Source organism: Petromyzon marinus, chromosome 1 (genome assembly GCF_048934315.1).
Source record: "Petromyzon marinus isolate PM22_M1 ecotype Great Lakes invasive population chromosome 1, UKy_Petmar_22M1.pri1.0, whole genome shotgun sequence".
NCBI lineage: Eukaryota > Metazoa > Chordata > Hyperoartia > Petromyzontiformes > Petromyzontidae > Petromyzon > Petromyzon marinus.
The window spans coordinates 25663986-25683236 of NC_133667.1; the positions used below are offsets into that span (position 1 = coordinate 25663986).

General features: G+C 46.5%; 1 protein-coding gene across 1 annotated transcript in view; it reads left to right on the forward strand.

Moving 5' to 3' along the window:
* The first annotated feature begins 6198 nt into the window (after window positions 1-6198).
* LOC116943642 (adhesion G protein-coupled receptor L4-like) overlaps window positions 6199-19251 on the forward strand; it is a 69460-nt gene continuing 56407 nt past the window's right edge. Inside the window, exon 1 of the mRNA XM_032956679.2 lies at window positions 6199-6436. Coding sequence (XP_032812570.1) covers window positions 6394-6436 — 43 coding nt within the window. The 5' untranslated portion in view covers window positions 6199-6393. The remainder of the gene's footprint in view (window positions 6437-19251) is intronic.

The following is a 19251-nucleotide window of genomic DNA, read 5'->3' on the forward strand; positions in this document are numbered from 1 at the left end:
AAGATGCTCGGTGTAGTCGGCACTTTGCTTCGTTCATCATTTCGGTTTTTTTTCAATGCTTTGCTTTATGTGCCCTCCCCCCCCCCCCCCCCCCGTTTCAATGAAAGATTTCACGAAAGATTTTACGCTCTTCTTCTCCTTCTTTCCCCTTCCCTCTCTCTCTACCCCCTTTCTCTCTACCCCCTTTCTCCCTACTCGATGTTCCCCCTGGTTTCTATGTAAATTTCTCTCTCTCTCGCCAACTCTCTCGCTCTCTCTCCTTTTTTTCCGTAACCATCTCTCCCTGCCTCTCCCTCCTTCTCTCTCGCCCAGCCTATTCCTCACTCTCTCCCTACCTCTCAATCTCTCACGTATTTTTTTATTGTCGATAAGATGAAGCTTAATTATTGTTTGTTTTTAAATATATACATTGGTTCATTAATCGGATGAGTGGAGTTTTTTGTTATTGTTGCCTGTGCCATGCCATATGCAACGTTTACAGTGCTGGGCGGCGGGTCGATGCTTTGGTCTTGTAAATAGGGGATAGGGAAGCTCTAAAGGCTCATTATTAAAGGAGCCCCCATCCACAGAGTACACGACCACCTCCTTCGCCTCTATCACCCACTGCTAATGGAAGGCCGCCGTTCTCCCCCCACCACCCCCGTTAGTCGGCCAGTGGTGGAACTCCGGCCACACCCTGGTGGAGAAGGAGGACCTTTGAAAAAGCCGAGGCTACTGGGCAAGCGGCTGCCTCCATCCCTCCCTTCATCCCTCGACCGCCTTCCTCCTCCCCCCTCTAAATAGGCGGCTTCGTGTAAGCCTTGATCACGTTCGCCAGCCCATCATGTCTGTGTTTGGAGTACGTGACTGTTCACTCACACTCGCTTAGCCATTCTACCCACCCAACCAATCACTTGGACACTCACGCACTCACTAAACTCACTCACCTATCCACATACACAAACCCAAACACCCATTCACAATCATCCACCAAATCGTTCACGCACCTATCCACTCATTCACCCACCCATGAGCACGTTTTAGCAGCCTATCTCTGGATATTTAGAGTCATCGTTCTTCTTGCGCGCAAATATGAGTGTCAGTGGGGAGAAATTGAGGCTGAATTTTAGCACAGAGTCGACCAGAAGCTTGCCAAGGTAGCCGAGGCTCCTGCACTGTGCGGACTGGAACGTGGCCGTCTCTGTCGCACCACAAAACGCACACTCATCAGATCCCGGAAAGTGTTGATGGTGACCGTGCGTGGTGGGCGTTGGAGTAGATTCTCCACCGGTGGTGGAAGTGGGTCGTGAGAACCGTACGTAAAGTTTTCTTCCTTTCACGTCACCCTGTTTTTTTAATTCTACCTCCCTCTGTCTATCTTTGCCCTGGTTTCTCTCCATGGGTCTCTGTCAGTCTCTAGACAAACCTCCCTGCCCTGGTACAAATGAACCACAACACCTTACTGATCTCGTCTAGAAGCACAAACCGGCTTTTGGCTGGCCACTGAACAAACACGGTCATCGCCATCGCGTGGCGCTTTCAGAAGCGCTTCTGCAACCGTCTGGAACGCTCTTCCTTCCTATATTAGGAAGCCACTGGAGCTATGCACTTTTAAATCATCCAGATTGAAACATAATTTATTTAGAACTGCTCTTTGTGTTTAGTTTTTCGTTCACCGGCACCTCTGATTAGCACGGTTGGCTACGTAGGGGTGCGAAAAAAAGTTCAACATACACACATAAGGCGAGGATCAGTCTCTACGTCAGCTGCAGAACGTAAATAATAAACACATCTTACGAGTGCTTTGTTCGATGTGAGAAGCAATGGCTGAGCCCAGTTGTGCTCGGCCTAACGTTAACTCAAAGGAGCCAGGGCCCTCAGAGTGACCCCAGAGCCTCACGTTGGCCCTTTGGGGAGTGAAATTTAAAACCTCGCGTCACGTGCTTTCTGTCACGTGTTACAGTATAGTACACGGTGTTTGAAATAGATGGACCCAATTTCAAAGCAGTATATTTCACGATGGCAACATGTTACCATTACACAAAAAGTTACATACGGTTTAATAAGTTATCAAGTTTTACTAACTATTTTATAAATGCTCTATGTACCCTCCACCTGCTGTACGGACAACATCGAGACGATAGTTGAATTCGTCCCAAACGCCTCTCAATGTATCTTCTTCCACTGAAGTCACCACTGCCGTGATTCTGTATTTGAGGTCATCCAGATTAGTCGCTAATGGTGGTACAAAAACACGGTCTTTGACGTATCCCCACAAGAAAAAGTTGCAGGGTGTGATGTCTGGGGATCTTGGGGGCCAACAGTGGAGCTGAGGCAGTGTGTCTTGCGAATTACTGAGACTAGGGGCTGTTTGTGCGCTGGGAGAGGCATCTAGCGGTAATCATTTGGAACTCTATGACCCGCCCTTTCAAGTGGTAAGAGTTTCATTCATGGGCTGTTCGTGGTTGCAGAGATATATCGATTTCAAATTGGGTCCATCTTTTTGATACACCCTGTATAGTCAGAGGTGTAGTGTGATGTAAAGGCAGAATCGCACAGCTGCCAACCCATACGGTTTACCCGTATCCCTGTACAGAAACATTGAGTTTTCAGGTCCATACGGCGTACGGCCGTTTCAATACGGGAAATAAAATGTCTCGTTTGTGTTTCTCCCTTGTGATGGAACTTTGTAGGATGAACGTTGAGATTTATAAGGGGCACGGGGTGACCAATAAGGTCTGAATTGGTCTGTAATAATGTAGGCAGCACTGATAAGGGGTTGTCAAGTACGAGATCGTGGCTTTGTCGACGGTTGGTGGTTTGGGCCAACGGGGCTTGGCCCCCCTGGGATTTGCTGCGTCGAAAAACTCTGACATTCACACCTCTGAAACCGGGACTCGGTGAGCGAGCGCAAGCTCTCCACGGGTAGGACACGTGGTGGACCAACGTAATCCGTGAACCCCGTGGCGCTGGGCGCGTCAGTCTACCACGTCCTCTGCTCGTGACAATCTTGCGCTGTCTCGTTTTTGGACATTAATTTTTTTCATAATAAGCACATTCATTTAGAGACCGTGAGTTCCATCCCAACCCTGATGCCTGTATATTTGGAGTTTGCGTGTTTTTCTCCCCACGGTCGCATGGATTTTTATCTGGGTCCTCCGGGTTTCCCCTCCACATTTAGAAGCATGCGTCAATGAGTAATTTGGCTGCTATAAATTTCGACATAAGCTATTTTGTTTAGCTATCATTTGTGGCCAGGTTGCTTCTGAAAAATATAATTTTAGCTGAGTGGGCCTTACCTGGTAAAAAAAAAAATAGTTTCAAATAAACATAGTTTAGTTTTAGATGGTCGCTCACTTTACTGAGTTCCCGAACTCACAACAACTCCAGCTCTCAAATCGTTATCCAGAAGCTCCAAAAAAACACCTTAGTGATTCAAAATAAACCTATCATGGAAGGCCGTTGCTGTAAAAACCATGCACATCAGCTGTGTTAAAAAAATATCACTCTGCAAGACACCACTTAACTCGGAGACCGTTTTATCCCCCTCTGTGGTGACGATGGCACGGCGGTTGTGCCCCACATCATCTGCCCACCTCGAGCGGTCGCGCGATGCAACAGTCCATCATTTGGTTTCTGCACACACGAGTTGATTTCATCTCTTCACTTCCACATTGGACGTCCTCCCGGGTATGCTACTCCATCATGAGTCTCCCCCACCGTGTCCTGCGCAAGCCCCCTACTCTCCTCAGCCAATCCGATGTCTCTAATTTGCATTTGTTCGTCGTCAATGAAGCAGAACCTGTAGTTGGATCGCACTTTCGCAGATCTCTTTACCCAGATATTAAATTCTGTGCCTCTTCAATTCGTTCTTCTCTTCAAAACTTGAGACCAAACTAATTTGAGGAATTACAGAAAAAATAGCCCTCTATTGAAACGTACATAAACTAATCACTTTTATTTTAAATTTTATTTTACCTACGTGACTTTACCGAAAAACCAAAGAGTATGAATCCTTGCAGTCAGGAAAGCTTCAAATCTAGAACTAATCACTAAACTTATAGAGAACAATAATTAGTATGCATTTATGTCAACCAACCATGGAGGAAATATGGTTTTACATATTTTTTTCTTCTAAATTTTACCACAATAATATCCTTGCAGTAATCAGTTCCTCATGAAGGCAAATTAATTTTAAATATACAGTATATCTGTTTTTTGCAGATTAAGAAATGGAAATGGTATGCAGGAACTGATGCAGCCAATCAAACTCACACAATACAAGGCCCCGATGAAAATAATAAATATAATATTGAAATGATAAAAATCCGTGTACGGTGTATAAATATGTAAGAGCTACACTCAGATTGCAATCAGAAAGTAACAAAACACACCCTGACATCATCGTCAAACACATTCGTTGGCGATGCTGTCGCGTTGGCAGTGGAGCACAAAACAATACAAAAAAGACTCAAGACTCGTCAATAACTTTGTGGTCTTACAAACAAAAAACACGCCTTCATAGCACAATGTGCCTGAAACGCCGCTCAATAGATTAATTTTAAGGCCGCAGTGCTATTTGCGATTGCGTCGGGTTTTTTTCTTTATGACACCATAACGGGTGACTTCCATGAATTAGTAAAAGGTGCAGCGATAAGAGTTTCGGGAAATCTACGACCGAAGGAAGCTCCCATCACGCCAAACAAAAGGCGGTACAACCCGAACATGCATTTGGAAGTCGTGGGGTACAACAGCAAAATCCGACGCAAATCGTTTGCTGCCAATGATTTTACATCCAGCAGGGACGTCAATATAATCTACGATTCTTTTCAAAGAGCAGTCTATAAAACAAACACGGAGGAGCCCAAATTGAGACGTAAGTGTATATTTAAATGGGCTTGATTTCCAGACGAATCCCAGAGCAGCGTCAGACGTGTAGATATCTGTCTTGTAGCGGATTCAATACGACGAGAAGTGCTCATAAGCTGGTGGAGTGCAAATTATACTTCAACATTGCCAAAGACAGGAGGACGAAGTTAATTATAGCCAAGCACAAGATCGATTACGTCAAGACTCGTCTACAGAAGGTAAATACTAAGATCTATACTTCGATCAGAAAGCACTTCATCGAGGTCCCTGAGATATTCGTATCGCCTTCTCCTCAGTGCTCTTGAGGTCAAGGCTCATTGCGTGGAGTGATGGGGATTTTGCCAGGATAGCTCCTCAGCTTTGGAACGCTTTGCTAATAAGACAATCAGAGTCGCTAACTCTATTTAAGTCCGTCTTGAAAACTCACCTCTTTAAACTGGCCGTTACCCATCTACTAGTTATGGCCGTTTACCCTGGCTATGTTTATTTCCTGCTGTCCATACACGGCACGCATTATAACACTGCTTTAAAAGAAAGGATATATATATACGTTAAAGGCTACGTTTCGTCAATAACACTGCCATAAAATAAAACAAAAACTGAATGATATCGGCGACGTTTCAGGCAATGGCCTTTCTTCGTAGGACATCATCTGGAATTGTTGGGGGCCTATGTGTGTCCCATTGTGATGTTTTACATCAGAATCAGAAATGTATCTCCCGAGTAAAGCCCATTGAGCCGTGAAGCTCTTCTTGTTCAAGGGCGACTCGGCCATTCCATTGGACGTGCCCTTGTTCGGGGCGCGCCGTCTTCACATTTGCGGATCCTCTTGGACGCGTGTTTCCATGACCCAGTGTCCTTCACTGCAAGGCCCCTGGCGGCCCACTGACGGCCCCTGGTGGCCTTGCGTGCGGTCCCTGACGTGCGGGTCCCCGACACTAGACTAACAGTGAAAACATCCCCATTTTCTTTGGTTCTTTCGGTAAAGTCACGTAGAATGAGTAATAAAATAATAAAATAACACAATAAAATTATCACGACGTTTCGGCTACAACGCAAGCGGCCGTCTTCAGGTGAAAAGTAGAGAACTGTCGGGACGACAGAGCTTCAAATCCCCATTATTATCGTGCTGTCACCCCTCCCCGCCCCCCCCGCCCCCCCCCCCGGTTTCAAATCGCGTGGCGGCCCTCACACTGATGTGTGACCTCCACCCCCTCTGAAACTTAGTGAAGGACGCTGCCCTAACTTGAGGACATTGGCGCGTCTATTATCCAGACGACCCCTCCCCTCCCCATCCCACCCCCGCCCACCAACCCCCCACTTCATTATGCGTGGACGTGTGGGCGGTGCTCATGCCACGTGGGGATTCTGGGCGTGTGTTGTGCTGCTGTCCGTCCATGGGAGTGCGCGGGCGTTGAACGCCAACGCCGCGGTGAGCGCGCGCTCAGTGTGAGCACGCACGTGGCAAGAGGAGTCCAGCGGTGACTGAGTGCGGCCGGTCGTGAGCCGTGGGCGAGTTGTCGCGTGAGTCCTCAGGACAGCACCATGCGTCTCATCGTGGCTTTAGTTCTGCTGCAGCTCATGACCGGTGAGTGGATACATCGTCGTCATCATCGTCATCACCGTCGTCATCGGATCAATCAACATCATCAACATCATTACGCCAACATCATCATTACCATCATTCATCATTATCGCTAACAATGAAACTAACATCGTCAAGCCGACATCACCATCGTCACCGTCATCAGATCAACATCAACACTCCCAACTTCATCATCACCACCATCGTTAACTGAACCAATACATCATCAACATGCTCCCATCATCGAAATCATCACCACTATCAAAGTACTGTGCTGCCATTATAAATGTCATCACCTTGGTCAACTGCACACCATCATTACCAGAATCGTTATGCTCTAGTATAAATACGTAATGATGTTAAAAGAAAACAGTTCGCTGCATCATCATCATCACCATCATCCCAGTATTAGCATTGTCCCTGAGCACAATGCTTCGCGTTAAAGTTATGCTGGTGAATGCTGTCGTAGCGCAGTGCCCTAAAGTGGAATTTCTTGGTCCGCTCGGATTTTTACGAAGAGACAACAAAAAAAGGGCTCGTGGATCTGGCACGTCTCGTTGTCCGTGAAGAAACGCGAGAGAGTTGAGGAAGGCAAAACATCGCCCGACGAGACGATGGCCCTCGGGACGAGACTGGCGACGGAATAGCAGCCAAAGGAGCGGGGAGGGGGGGGAATTACCGCTAGCGATGAGATTCGTTTATGCGCAGGCAGGAGCGAGGTGGATGAACGCAGCACCCGACCCTGAGGGTTGGTGACGGCGTGGTGAGACCTTCCATCCAGCAGTGGATAGACAATGGTTGATGGTGATGATGATGAACGGGAAGTTGGCGGTGAGAGAGGGTAGCGATAATGGTTTGAGCGCTGCGGTAGGAATCCAGCTACCTCGGTTCGATTCCCAAACACAGGTTCCATCAGTGACGAGTGATGATATCGCAACCGGTCCTGGGTCCACTCTCCAATAAGCCCGTGCTGACCAGTGGTCGTGAAGTTATGGTCAAACAAACCGCGTGGTCGACACGTCATAAAGAGGGGGACTTCATTCAGCAGTAGATTGACAGAGGGCTGTACATTATTATTGGTTTTCAAAGGTCATTAATATTGGTGTAATTTTAATCATCGTTATTTGAACTCGCAGAGCTCACTTGTAGTTCAAAGGCTGTTTGTCTCCCTGTGTTGTCAGTGCTGGAGGCAGGAAAGAAAACGAGTGTTGAGTTGGATTCCTGTGTTTAGGAGTCGTCTGCAACACGCATCGCGCCTTGGCGATATTTTTGTGAGCAGATGGAGACTTGGGCTCAGTTTTGGCCAGAAATCTGATTTTTTAAAAAGAAGAAATGAGCATTCGTCAAGATGAAAATCCGATGATAGCACTGACATCACGCTGCTGTGTTGGCCGTGTTGCTGCTGTTCCGTTACCATGAGCACACCCACTGCGGTTAGAGTGCGCGCCATCAAAATCACGTGCGCAGGGGGCAGTTATATCGTGGCCCGCATATAACAGAGTTTTAATTTTTTGGAGGAAACACTTAAACGTGGAGACATTTTTTTTTATTTAACGGTGTGAAAAGCAATGACGACTTTGTTGTTATCTGCGTCTCCACGTTGCGTACGAACGGCACGTGCCAGACTGTCCCACGTCAGTAAAGTGACCAACCCCCTGTAGCTTTGCAACGTGTGTTCCAGAATTGGCCTGTGATGTCCAGTGGATTCAGTGCTGTGTTGTTGTTGTTTTCATGTTTTTTTCTAAACTGCCTTCACCGTAGAGTTATTGTCTCATTATTGAGGCGGTGCTTTCCAATGTGATTTCCAGTTTTTACGTTTACTGCTGGAAATACGCATCTGAAAGTGCGTGTGTGTGGTGTACCTTGGGGAAATATTGAAGGCAGACTGGGATCACATATGATCAAGTAAAGAGGTGAATGGCAACAAATCTGGGGTGGCTTTCTTTTTTTTTAGAAAACTTAATTTTATCATGAAAACCAACACGTAACCAGTGTGCCCAGAAATCAAAGTTTTCAATCAGTGCGCATTTCGCTGCCATGTTGCGACACACGGATCTGAAATGCGGACGCAATTAAACCAGATGGCAAAGGTGCGCGAGGAAGCATCGAGAGATTTCTACTTGGAATTAATTTTGACTGAGAGACAGAAATAGGAACACATTGATCACGGGAACAAAGACCAGCTCCGAGACGTAATTCTGGACTGTTAGGAAAAGGAAGTGGTGGTGCTGGGCCAGGACCCATTGCCGGTAGGGACTGTGGGTGAGCTTATGGACGAGACTGGTGACTTTAATGGTAGCCAAAGGAGTGAAGGACGCACGTGAGGACATTCACCTTCAGGAATGAAAGCGTTGAGATGACCTCATATACATGTGGAGCGCGATGGGTTGTGGCATCGCAGGGATTGTGCCAAGATGACGATATGGAGGTGGGGGGGCGGGGGGCAGGGGGGAGGAAGCCTTCATCCAGCAGTGGAGAGTTCATGGCTGATGAAGACATTAATGGGTAGGTGACATGAAGAGGAATCATTTTGAAGTAATCCAGCTGATTGCTGGTTACTCGAGACTTTAGGCGCACTATATATGGTCACTTCAGAATAACTTAGTCCGATTAGATTGTTGATTTACATTATGGTCATGATTATTCGAATGAACATGCACAGTACAGTACCGCGTTGTCTTGGTTTCACATCAGAAATATCAGCACCGCGTGGCGCGAATTGCAGACTTTGCACAACACTGGTGACAACGGGTGGTTCAACTTTCGTTGATTTTGGAGATAAAAGTACGTTTCATTATTTTGGTAGTCGCACACAGTACAGCACTGTCAATATGCCCACTGTTTCTGTACCACTGCTTGAGATGCGGGTTTTTTTAATTTAAACGCTTACAAAAAAACATCACATTGTATCCTATTGTGCTGAGATATGTGTGCCTTGGAACCCAATCTGCTCAAATTTGCTTTTTTTTAAACAAAAATAAAGCCAAGAGCATGTGATCTGCAGATGTAGGGGGTTTCAGAGAGAGCGAGTCAGGGCTAGAGGCTTGGGAGAGATGTGTGAGCAATCATGTGACCTCGCCTAAACAACTAACGTATACAACGAGGGCAGAGTGGTGGAAATGGAGTGTGTGAGAGACACTCATACCCAGGGTTCAAACCTATAGGGCCGGAGAGGTAGTGGGCTGGGTGTCCCCAACAAGACCATGATGAACTCCCCGAGAGAAAGAAGTCCATTCATCGTGGGTTGTGGACTCAGGACATCGGTGGGATTGTCTGAGTGTCTCCGACGTGGCCATTATGAACTTCGAGAGAGAGAGAGGTATTGTGAGAACAGCAGGAGAATGTCACATCACAGTGTAATGAGTGGAAACAGATATTCGTTGTGACGTAGGGTCAAGAGGGTGTGTGTGGGTGTGTGCCTGTGTGCGAGTGTCTGTGTGTGTCGGGAGCGGTGGTGTAGCGGTTAGCGCGCTGCACTACGAACCCCACCAATACCGGTGACGATTTTAAAAACCGGTCCTGGACGTCCCCTAGGTCGATTCAGCCTCAAATGAGTAACTGTTGCGGTGTGTTAACAATCGCCACTAGGGAGACAAAGGCGACCGGGCGTGGTGCTGGCCATCCCCCCCGTCCCCCTCCCTCGTGTACCGTGCCGGCCTTCATAGGTGCTACTCGCGAACAGCGATTGTACACAACAGTCTGTTAAGGCGACACGAGGGTTGTTTGTGGAGAGCAGTGAAACAGTGGTGAAATTGTGAGCGCACTCCGCCACGAACCCTTCGACCCTGGTTCGATTACAGGCAACAGTGGCGAATATAGTCAAATCTAGTAAGGGGAAAAACAAAGGTGGCTGGACGTGGTGGTGGCGACACCAAGCCCTCTTGCGCTCTGTTGCGTGGCCTTAATAGGTGCTCGCTAACAGGACCTGACCCAGCAGTCTGTATGGCTGTAGTGGGATCTGTGGCTTTCGCTTTGTGTGGTGTGGGGAGGATTGGTGTGGCGGTTTGCACACTTCGCTGTGTCAGATAAAACAAAGAGCGTACAGAGCTCAGGAAAACCGATCGGGGGGAAAAAAAAGAGCGAGCAAGGGGAGAAACGAGAAACCCACGATCCCAAAGTGATTCAAGATGCATCCACAGGCAAGGGGCGCTTGAGCCGCAAAACAGACGGGGTTGATTGGTAAATCAAACAAATAGCACGTACAGTATATACCAAGTTTACGTGGAACGTTGGGCCATCTTTTGGACCAGCGCTGCATTTTTTTTGTCTGTACTGGGGAGAGCCGATGTCTAACGGAGATGGACCTTGCCTATAAACATCTGGCTGGCATTTCACCAGCATTGGTTCAAACAAGCCTGACTCTACCGTTGAGTCACTGAATGTGAAAACAGTTCAGTTTTAGTTCAGAGTTTTCCTTGTGTTAAACCAATGCTGCTGACATGATGCACTCCTAGAAGGCTGCGTTACTGATTGGATGTGTAAAATATACTTTTTTATTGTTTCATGTGGAGGGACAGATGTGTGAAGGAGGCGTATTGTCTGCTGGTTTATGTTGCTACGAATAGGAACAGGCCGGGTGTTGTGCTGGCCATATCATCACCTGGTGTGCTTTTCCGGCCTTAATAGGTGCTCACTAACAGAACTTACTCCTGCAGCTACACAGGCGGGGTCTTTGTGTGTGGAATTCTGCGAAGAAACAGATACGCATTGTAACGTAGGATCAAAGAGAGAGTGTGTGTGTGTGCATCCGTATGTGTGTGTGTGCCTTTGTGGGGAGCGGTGGCACAGCGGTTAGCGCACCGCACTACGAACCCGGCAAACCTTAAATAAGTACCTGATGCACGACGTAAACGTAACCACTATGGAAACAAAGACGGCCGGGGGTGGAGCTGACCACCCACTCGTGCCGACCTTCATAGGGTGCTCGCCAAAGGCGATAACGGGGAATATTTTGCCTTTGTGTGGAGAGCAATGGTGTGATTCATTCCTAGATTTAAAGCTTTCGTGACTGCAGGAATTCATATTCTTTGGGTCTTTCGGTAAAGTCACGTAGATAGGTTCAAAGACGATAACAAAAAACTACGTTACGATCCCAACACAAGCGGTCATCTTCAACACAAGCGGTCATCTTCAACACAAGCGGGCATCTTCAACACAAGCGATCATCTTCAACACAAGCAGTCATCTTCAACACAAGCAGTCATCTTCAACACAAGCGATCATCTTCAACACAAGCGATCATCTTCAACACAAGCGATCATCTTCAACACAAGCGGTCATCTTCAACACAAGCGGTCATCTTCAACACAAGCGATCATCTTCAACACAAGCGATCATCTTCAACACAAGCGGTCATCTTCAACACCAGCGATCATCTTCAACACAAGCGGTCGTCTTCAGGAAAGGCGACCGCTTGTGTTGCGATCGAAACGTCGTAGTTTCAGTTTTTTGTTATTTTCTTTGAATCTATCTCCGTAACTTTACCGAAAGAGCCAAATAATATGATTCATTCCTCATCAGGGCTGACGGTCAGTGGCGAGTGATATCTTAACCGTGAACGAGGCCCTCCCTCGGTAGACTCAGCCTTAAATGAATGCCATTGAGGGTGTGTGTGTGTGGGCCAGGCGTGTTTTTTTTTTAATTTGTCGACCGCACGGCACAACGTGACTCCATCGTCCCACGCAGCAGCTCCCGACGCTTCGTCGTCTCTGCGATGCAACTCGACGTGAGGCTGAGCGCGGTGGTGATGCCGCGGTTCCGTGCACTGTCTCACGGAACGCGGCCACCTACTTTAGATTCTTAGCCACGGCCAACATCTGTGGCGATCGATAACCGAATCTCTCCTGGGCTTCACATTTCACCAACGTGCACTGACCAGGGTGGGGAAGTATGGCCACAAAGATAAAGATCTCCCGTATAGCTGTTGAGGCAAAGTGCTGTTAGCGAGCACCTATGAAGGCCGGCACGGCACACGATGGGGGTGGGTGGCCAGCACCACGCCCGGCCGCATTTGTCTCCCCAGTGGCGATGTTTAAACACCGCTACACCAGCTACTCATTTGACGCTGAGACGACCTAGGGGAGGCCCAGGAGCGGTTCAGATAAATGTCACCGGTGTTTTGCACGTGAGCGGGAATCGAAATCAAAGTATGGCCACACAACCCCCGTGACTGGCATTGCTTGGGGGGTAGGGATTCCTTCAGCAGTGGATTGACATCGAACGTTGAATTGTTCACAATCGTAATCAGCGGCTACGATCTCTCCACTGCTTCATGAAAGACTCCCCCAAAGCCGTGGTTGACTCTCACAAGCGTGCGACGCAGCAGTCCCCATCTATCTCCTGCCTGCAAGATGATTGCATTGCTCCAAGGTGGACGGGTTATTAGTGTATAAACGAATCACTCAACAGTAAAACGGGGTTAACTGCACAAAACAGCATTGCATGACCAAGCGGGGTAAGTTTAGGAAAATATAGTCGAGCCGAGCCCATGGAATGCTTTGCTTTACGTGTTTTTAAGCCACACGATGTATCCTACACCGTGGGAATGAATTCTTAGCAAAACAAAGTGGCCCTGCTTGAGTTATGGGTTGTGTTCGTGTTATGGGTACTGTCGGAGGTTTGTGGTCGGGATAGTGACACGGTTCGTGTTGTGGGTAGTCTTCAGGCTATTTTCTGCGTTAGGGCTATGGGTAGTGTCAATGTTACATACACCCTTTCACACAAACATTACGATCCCCCATATAACCTTCAAAGAACATTGGGGCAAGTGCTGTTTGCGTGCACCTATTAAGGTTGCTAGCCTCCACTTGTGCGTTGGGGAACACGTGCGCCCCCCACGTGCGTGAACGCACATCCTTAAAAGGTCCTGATGAGAATGTCCCAGAACAGATTCCCCACACTAACCCTAACTCGTGCAAAGACAAAGAGCCCCCGTGTAGCCTTAACAGACTGATGGGGCAAGTGCTGTTAGCGAGCACCTATGAAGGCCGGCACGGCACACGAGGGGGTAGGTGGCCAACACCACGCCTGGCCGTCTTTGTCTCCCCAGTGGCGATGTTTAGACAATGCGCAAGGTACTAATTTGGGGCTGAGTCGACCTAGGGGAGGCCCAGGACCAGTACAGATAATCGTCACCGATGTTGGCCGTGAGTGGGAATCGAAATCGGGTGGCCGGGTTCGTAGCGCAGCGCGCTAACCGCTACACCACCGGTCCCCAAATTCTCTCATACGCCCACATAAACACAGTTTCTCCAGATGGCTTTCATTACTTCATAATGTTTCAACGCCCACAGTCTCACGTAATTTCCTCCCCGAACCCGGATCCTGACTCAATTCAAGAATCTCGTGCGTACGTATTGTATAACAACAATAACATATTCATTTATTTACTTATTTTAGGGTGAGACTTCTGGCTCGGGCCGAATTCCGGCTTACTCAAAGTCCGGCTTTGAGAGCCTTTTTGCTCGATATGAATTGGGGGACAGCAGTGATGAGCGCACTGCAATAGCCGCCTGAGTTGGATTCCCAGCCACGGCCAGCATCATTAGCAAAGTGATATCTCAAACCGATCCGGTCCCATACCCCATATCCTAGCCCCCCCCTCCCTCCCTCCCTCCCTCCCTCCACACCTTCACCAACCCGCAACGACTCGTGTGGTGAAGTATGATCAACAACCCTCATTCGACATGGTGTGGGGAAGGCATTGATCCAGAAGTGAATTGACAATGGGCTTGAGATATGTCCATCGTGGCAATATGAAACACGCGCACAATTAAACCAATTACCACGCGGTCATTGAGAGGTAACATGTACTTCCAGTGCTTGGAATGTTCTAGGTTAAGTAGGGTGAATGAAACCTGATCTCATTTCGGCCTATTCCCCGTCTGTGCACGCATACCCACGCAGCCAGTTCAGGACTTTTGCTTTCATTTTGCGAACCCTGCGTATATTTTGAAGAAGAATTATGATGATGATGATGGTGCAATTGAGCAACGCGCACGATATTTTTCCAGACGTAAATGACTGTGACTTCCGAGGCGAGCGGCCCTTTGATGTCGCCTGAAAGCCAAGGCCAAGGAGACTGACAGCCAACGCCAAAGAGGCGGTGGGGGCCCTTTAAAATGCCTCTTAAAAGTCGGTGTGGATTGAACGCTGATGCTGCAGTCGCAGCAGCAGCAGCAACGGGATGATGATGGTCGTGTTCAATCCACACGGCGGGAGCTTCCACGGAGAAATGACGAACTGGCAACGACCATGGTGTAGAGAAGATGATGTTGAGTCATGGTGCTGTGGAGAGTTCCACCGTGAGCTGGAGTGCACGGTGACACAGGAAGTGATTTAGAGATACGAGAGCTGCCACAGAGAAACGATGCCTGGCAGTGACCATGGTCTTGGTCCATGGTATAGAGAAGATGAAGAGGAGGAGGAGGTTGTGAGTCATGCTGCTGTGGAGAGTTCCACCGTGAGCTGGAGTGCAGGGTGACACGGGGGTGATTTAGAGATACGGTGGATGACCGAGAGAGTAAGAAGCAACGTAGCGGTGGTACAGGCAGGCGAGATTAACCTTTTTGCACCGCTTAAACACATTTCCACGTGGGAGACGCGCATCTCATAACCATAACGCCTACAGCTTCTGCAAAACTCGGCTTCTTTGAAAACGTGTCCCTCACCAGACACGCCATCACACAACCCCGTTGTCATTGTCTTGTAAATATACAGACGGCGTTGTGCAATTTGCGATGTGACTTCATGCCGGAAGTTGCCAAAAATGACCACTCCACAAAGTTTCAGCGATCCGTCATTGTTTTATGTGCAATGAAAAAGATCCATCACCTGTAGCGTCACCGATTATATATTTTCTTGATTTGAAGCTTTCGTGACTGCAGGAATCCATACTCTTTGGTTATTTCGGTAAAGTCACGTGGGTAGAAATAAAATAAAACACGACGTTTCGATTGCAACACAAGCGCTCGTCCTCAGGCAGAAAGAAATATAATCCAGCAGTGTACATTTTCTTCTTTAAAGGCAGAATGTTAAAACTATATATGTTAATTGTGCTTTGTACACAGCAGCAGCGTCACCAAATAATGTGGCATCGTTCTTTTTTTGTTATGATTGTCTGGAACAGAGCGCGTGCAGGATGGCCTTGCATTAATGACCCTGACATATTTTCATACATACGACTATTTCTGTAACACGCGTGATTTCTCAACCGGAAAATAATTAAACAAATGTAATGATACGCTTGAAAATGAGGGGTCAAAAGAATATAGGATCAAAAACAGAAGTCACGTACTAAATAATGTGATTGTTGGAATGACAGAACAGTAAAATGAGTATGTTTATTGTACCTCGTGAAATTATTATTATTTTATTGGTAGAACATCGGGATCAAAATCTGCTATCCATATAATAAAGACCGTAATCGGTGTGTCTCAAACACTTCTCGGGTACTTCCCAAAAAGGTAGAAAGCTTCAATTTGGTACCTAGGTAACTTTTATGAAACAAACAATAGGAAAAATCAGAAAATCCGAGATTTTTCGTTTTAAGGCCCCAAATCTCGATTTTTAAGTGCCCCAGATACATGTTTGTGCGCGGTGTCATTCAGAAAACGTTCAAAATATAAGATTGTGGTTTGCGTTTGATAGCGCGTTAAACAGCAATAAAAATGAAAGCGAGAACCATTGTTCTATCTTTTATTGTTTTTTAGATATTTCGGATTCAAGCGGGTTTGAACGAAAAACACGAATTTTATGATGTTCCAATATTAATAATTCTAAAACGTTAAAAGATAGGATCTTCCCCTCATTTGGTATTAAGTTCATATTTTTTTGTTCTCTCTTTTAGAAAAAGAACGGAATCTTTAAATTCAGCAGTTCCGAAGGGTACGTCTTTAAATATAAGAAGTTTAAACAAATATTCTTAGCTCTTTCGGTAAAGTCACGTTGAAGGGAAACAATAAAATAATAAAAAATATATAAAACAAAATAATAATATATTTTATTATTTTATTGTTTCCCTTCAACGTGACTTTACCGAAAGAGCTAAGAATATGAATTACTGTAGTAACGAAAGCTTTAAATCAAGTTTAAACAAATTTTGATTTAAAGCTTTTGTGACTGCAGTAATTCATATTATTAGCTCTTTCGGTAAAGTCACAATATATTGTTTTATATATATTTTAGTATTTATTGTTTCCCTTCAACGTGACTTTACCGAAAGAGCTAAGAATAAGTTTAAACAAGTCGTCAACAATTTTGGTGTTTTTTTTAATCATGTCTGATCGTAGATAAAAAATTTAAAAAATCATCAGGTCCATTATTATATTTATTGAAAACTGTTGCCTGGCGAAACAGGCTTTATGAACTAGTTATACAATAAAAAGGTGGGAGTAGATTGACTTGTTTTCCTAAATTTACATTTTATAATGAAAATCCACTTTTATTCCAATGTGCCCAAACAATAACGTTTCCAATCGGTGTGTATCTCCAGCTATTGTGTAAAGAACAGACACTTGAACTCCGATAAACAACACAGTACAAAAAACGCAATTCGTGCACAACGAAGGAGTGAATTTAGGGTTTCTAACTTTGCATTAGATCTCTTGATTGACGTTTTCCCTGTTATGCCTCTCAGTGTAATACAGACAAAGGCATATATCCCCCGTATAGCCATAACAGACTGTTGAAGCAAGTGTTGTAAGCGAGCACCTATGAAGGCCGGCGGCACAGCACACGAAGGGGTGGGTGGCCAGCACCACGCCCAGTCGCCTTTGTCTCCCCAGTGGCGATGTTTACACACCGCACGGGGTACTCATTTGAGGCTGAGTCGACCTAGGGGAGGCCCAGGACCCGTTCAGATCAATCATCACTGGAGATGAGCGGGAATCGAACCCGGGTCGCCGGTTTCATAGTGCACACTACACTACGGCTCCCCACTCAGTGTAATACACACACATATATACACGTGCATTTATAAAAACAGTAAAAAAACACGTGTACACAAAACTTCACACGTGCACACGTGCACACATGCACAAATGCACTTGGGAACTCGCGTGCCCACACGTGCGGGAACTCACATCCTTACAAGGTCCCATTTCTCGCTGATGAGAATGTCCCAGAACAGATTCCCCACACAAACCCTAACTCACACGAAGACAAAATACCCCGTATAGCATACAAAGACTGTTGGGCCAAGTGCTGTTAGCGAGCACACATAAAACATTTTTAAAGCCTATTTTTATTTTACCAGGTAAGGCTCACTGAGCTATATAGTTGTTTTTTCAGAAGCAATCTGGTCACAAACGATAACTCAACGAAGTGTCTTATCGTGTGTAAATGCAGAGCAGCCAAATACTCTAAACGCATGTTGTCGATTTTAAATGTTTGAGGAGAAAAACCAGAGGACCCGGAGAAAAATCCACGCGACCACGGGGAGAGAGACACGCAAACTCCAAGTATACAGGCGTCAGGGTCGGGATTGAACCCGCGGCCCTCCTGTATAACAGGCGAAGTAGTTAACGTTTAGCTACCGTGACACCTTTGAAGGCCGGCACAGCGCACGATGGGTAAGCGTGGCCAGAACCACACTCGGCTGCCTTTGTCTGCCCAGTGCTGATGTCTACACGTCGCACGAGGTTTACTCGTTTACAACTGAGTCGGCCAGTTTCAGACAAGCTTCACTGATTGTTGGCCGTACGCTGGACTCGAATTCAGATTCACCAGGTTTGTGGTGCAATGTAATGGATTTACAGATGGATAAGCATTTTATTTTTTTATTTCACACACATGTGTTCGACACACCCGGGGATGAATGAGTCACCACCCAGGGATTTGGTCAATTTCCGTGATTCAGGGTTGCTGTTTTATTTTTGAATTTTTTTTTAACCGATGAGATGAATGGTAGCAGCCAGGAGTGCGCTTAATCAGAATCTTTATTTAGTCGTGAGGAATACAAATACCATAATTTGAATACCATACGGGCCTCTTCTAAGCTGGATGCTCCATCACTAAATGGGGTCGGCTGCTCAGATTTTCCTTCTCCATGCATTTGTGTGCCTCTTCTCTACCCACATCCACTGTCCTTACATTGAGATCCACAGCCTTACATATAGGCCCCTAGCCACGTACATGGTCCATAGCTTTACAGAGACCGGGAGACTCACGTACACTTACGCAATCCAAAGTCGTACACGCAGACCCATAAACTCACATACAATTATACAATCCAAAGAATGACATGGAGACCCAAGACTCACATACACTTATTCGATCCATAGACTTAAATAGATACCCATAGACTCACATGCAATTACACAATCTAAATACTTACATAGAGACCCATAGAGTCACGTGCACGATCCACAAACTAGAAGGTAAAGTACCTATCGTTTAGAAAAAAAGTTAATCTCCATATATATCAAAGGCAAAGTTGTGAATGTTTGTCTGTTCAAAATCGTTAGCGTACTCCCCAACATGCAACAGACTGCAAATTTGCCATGTGGGTACTTTCCAGACTGTACACCATGCAAACATTATAAAAATACAATTGGTTTTTTTTGGGGGGGAGCTCAATAATGCATTTACTTTTTGCACGGCAAGTGAGCTGTGACGTCAAATCTGTCACGTGACCCTGTATGTGTCTGTGTGTGTCTGTGTGTGTGGAAGCGTAACGCATTGTAGTGTAGTGGTTAGCGCGCCGCACTACGAACCCGGCCACCCGAGTTCGATTCCCGCTCACGGCCACCACCGGTGACGATTATTTGAAACACTACCTGGGCCTCCCCTAGGTCGACTCAGCCTCAAACGAGTAACTC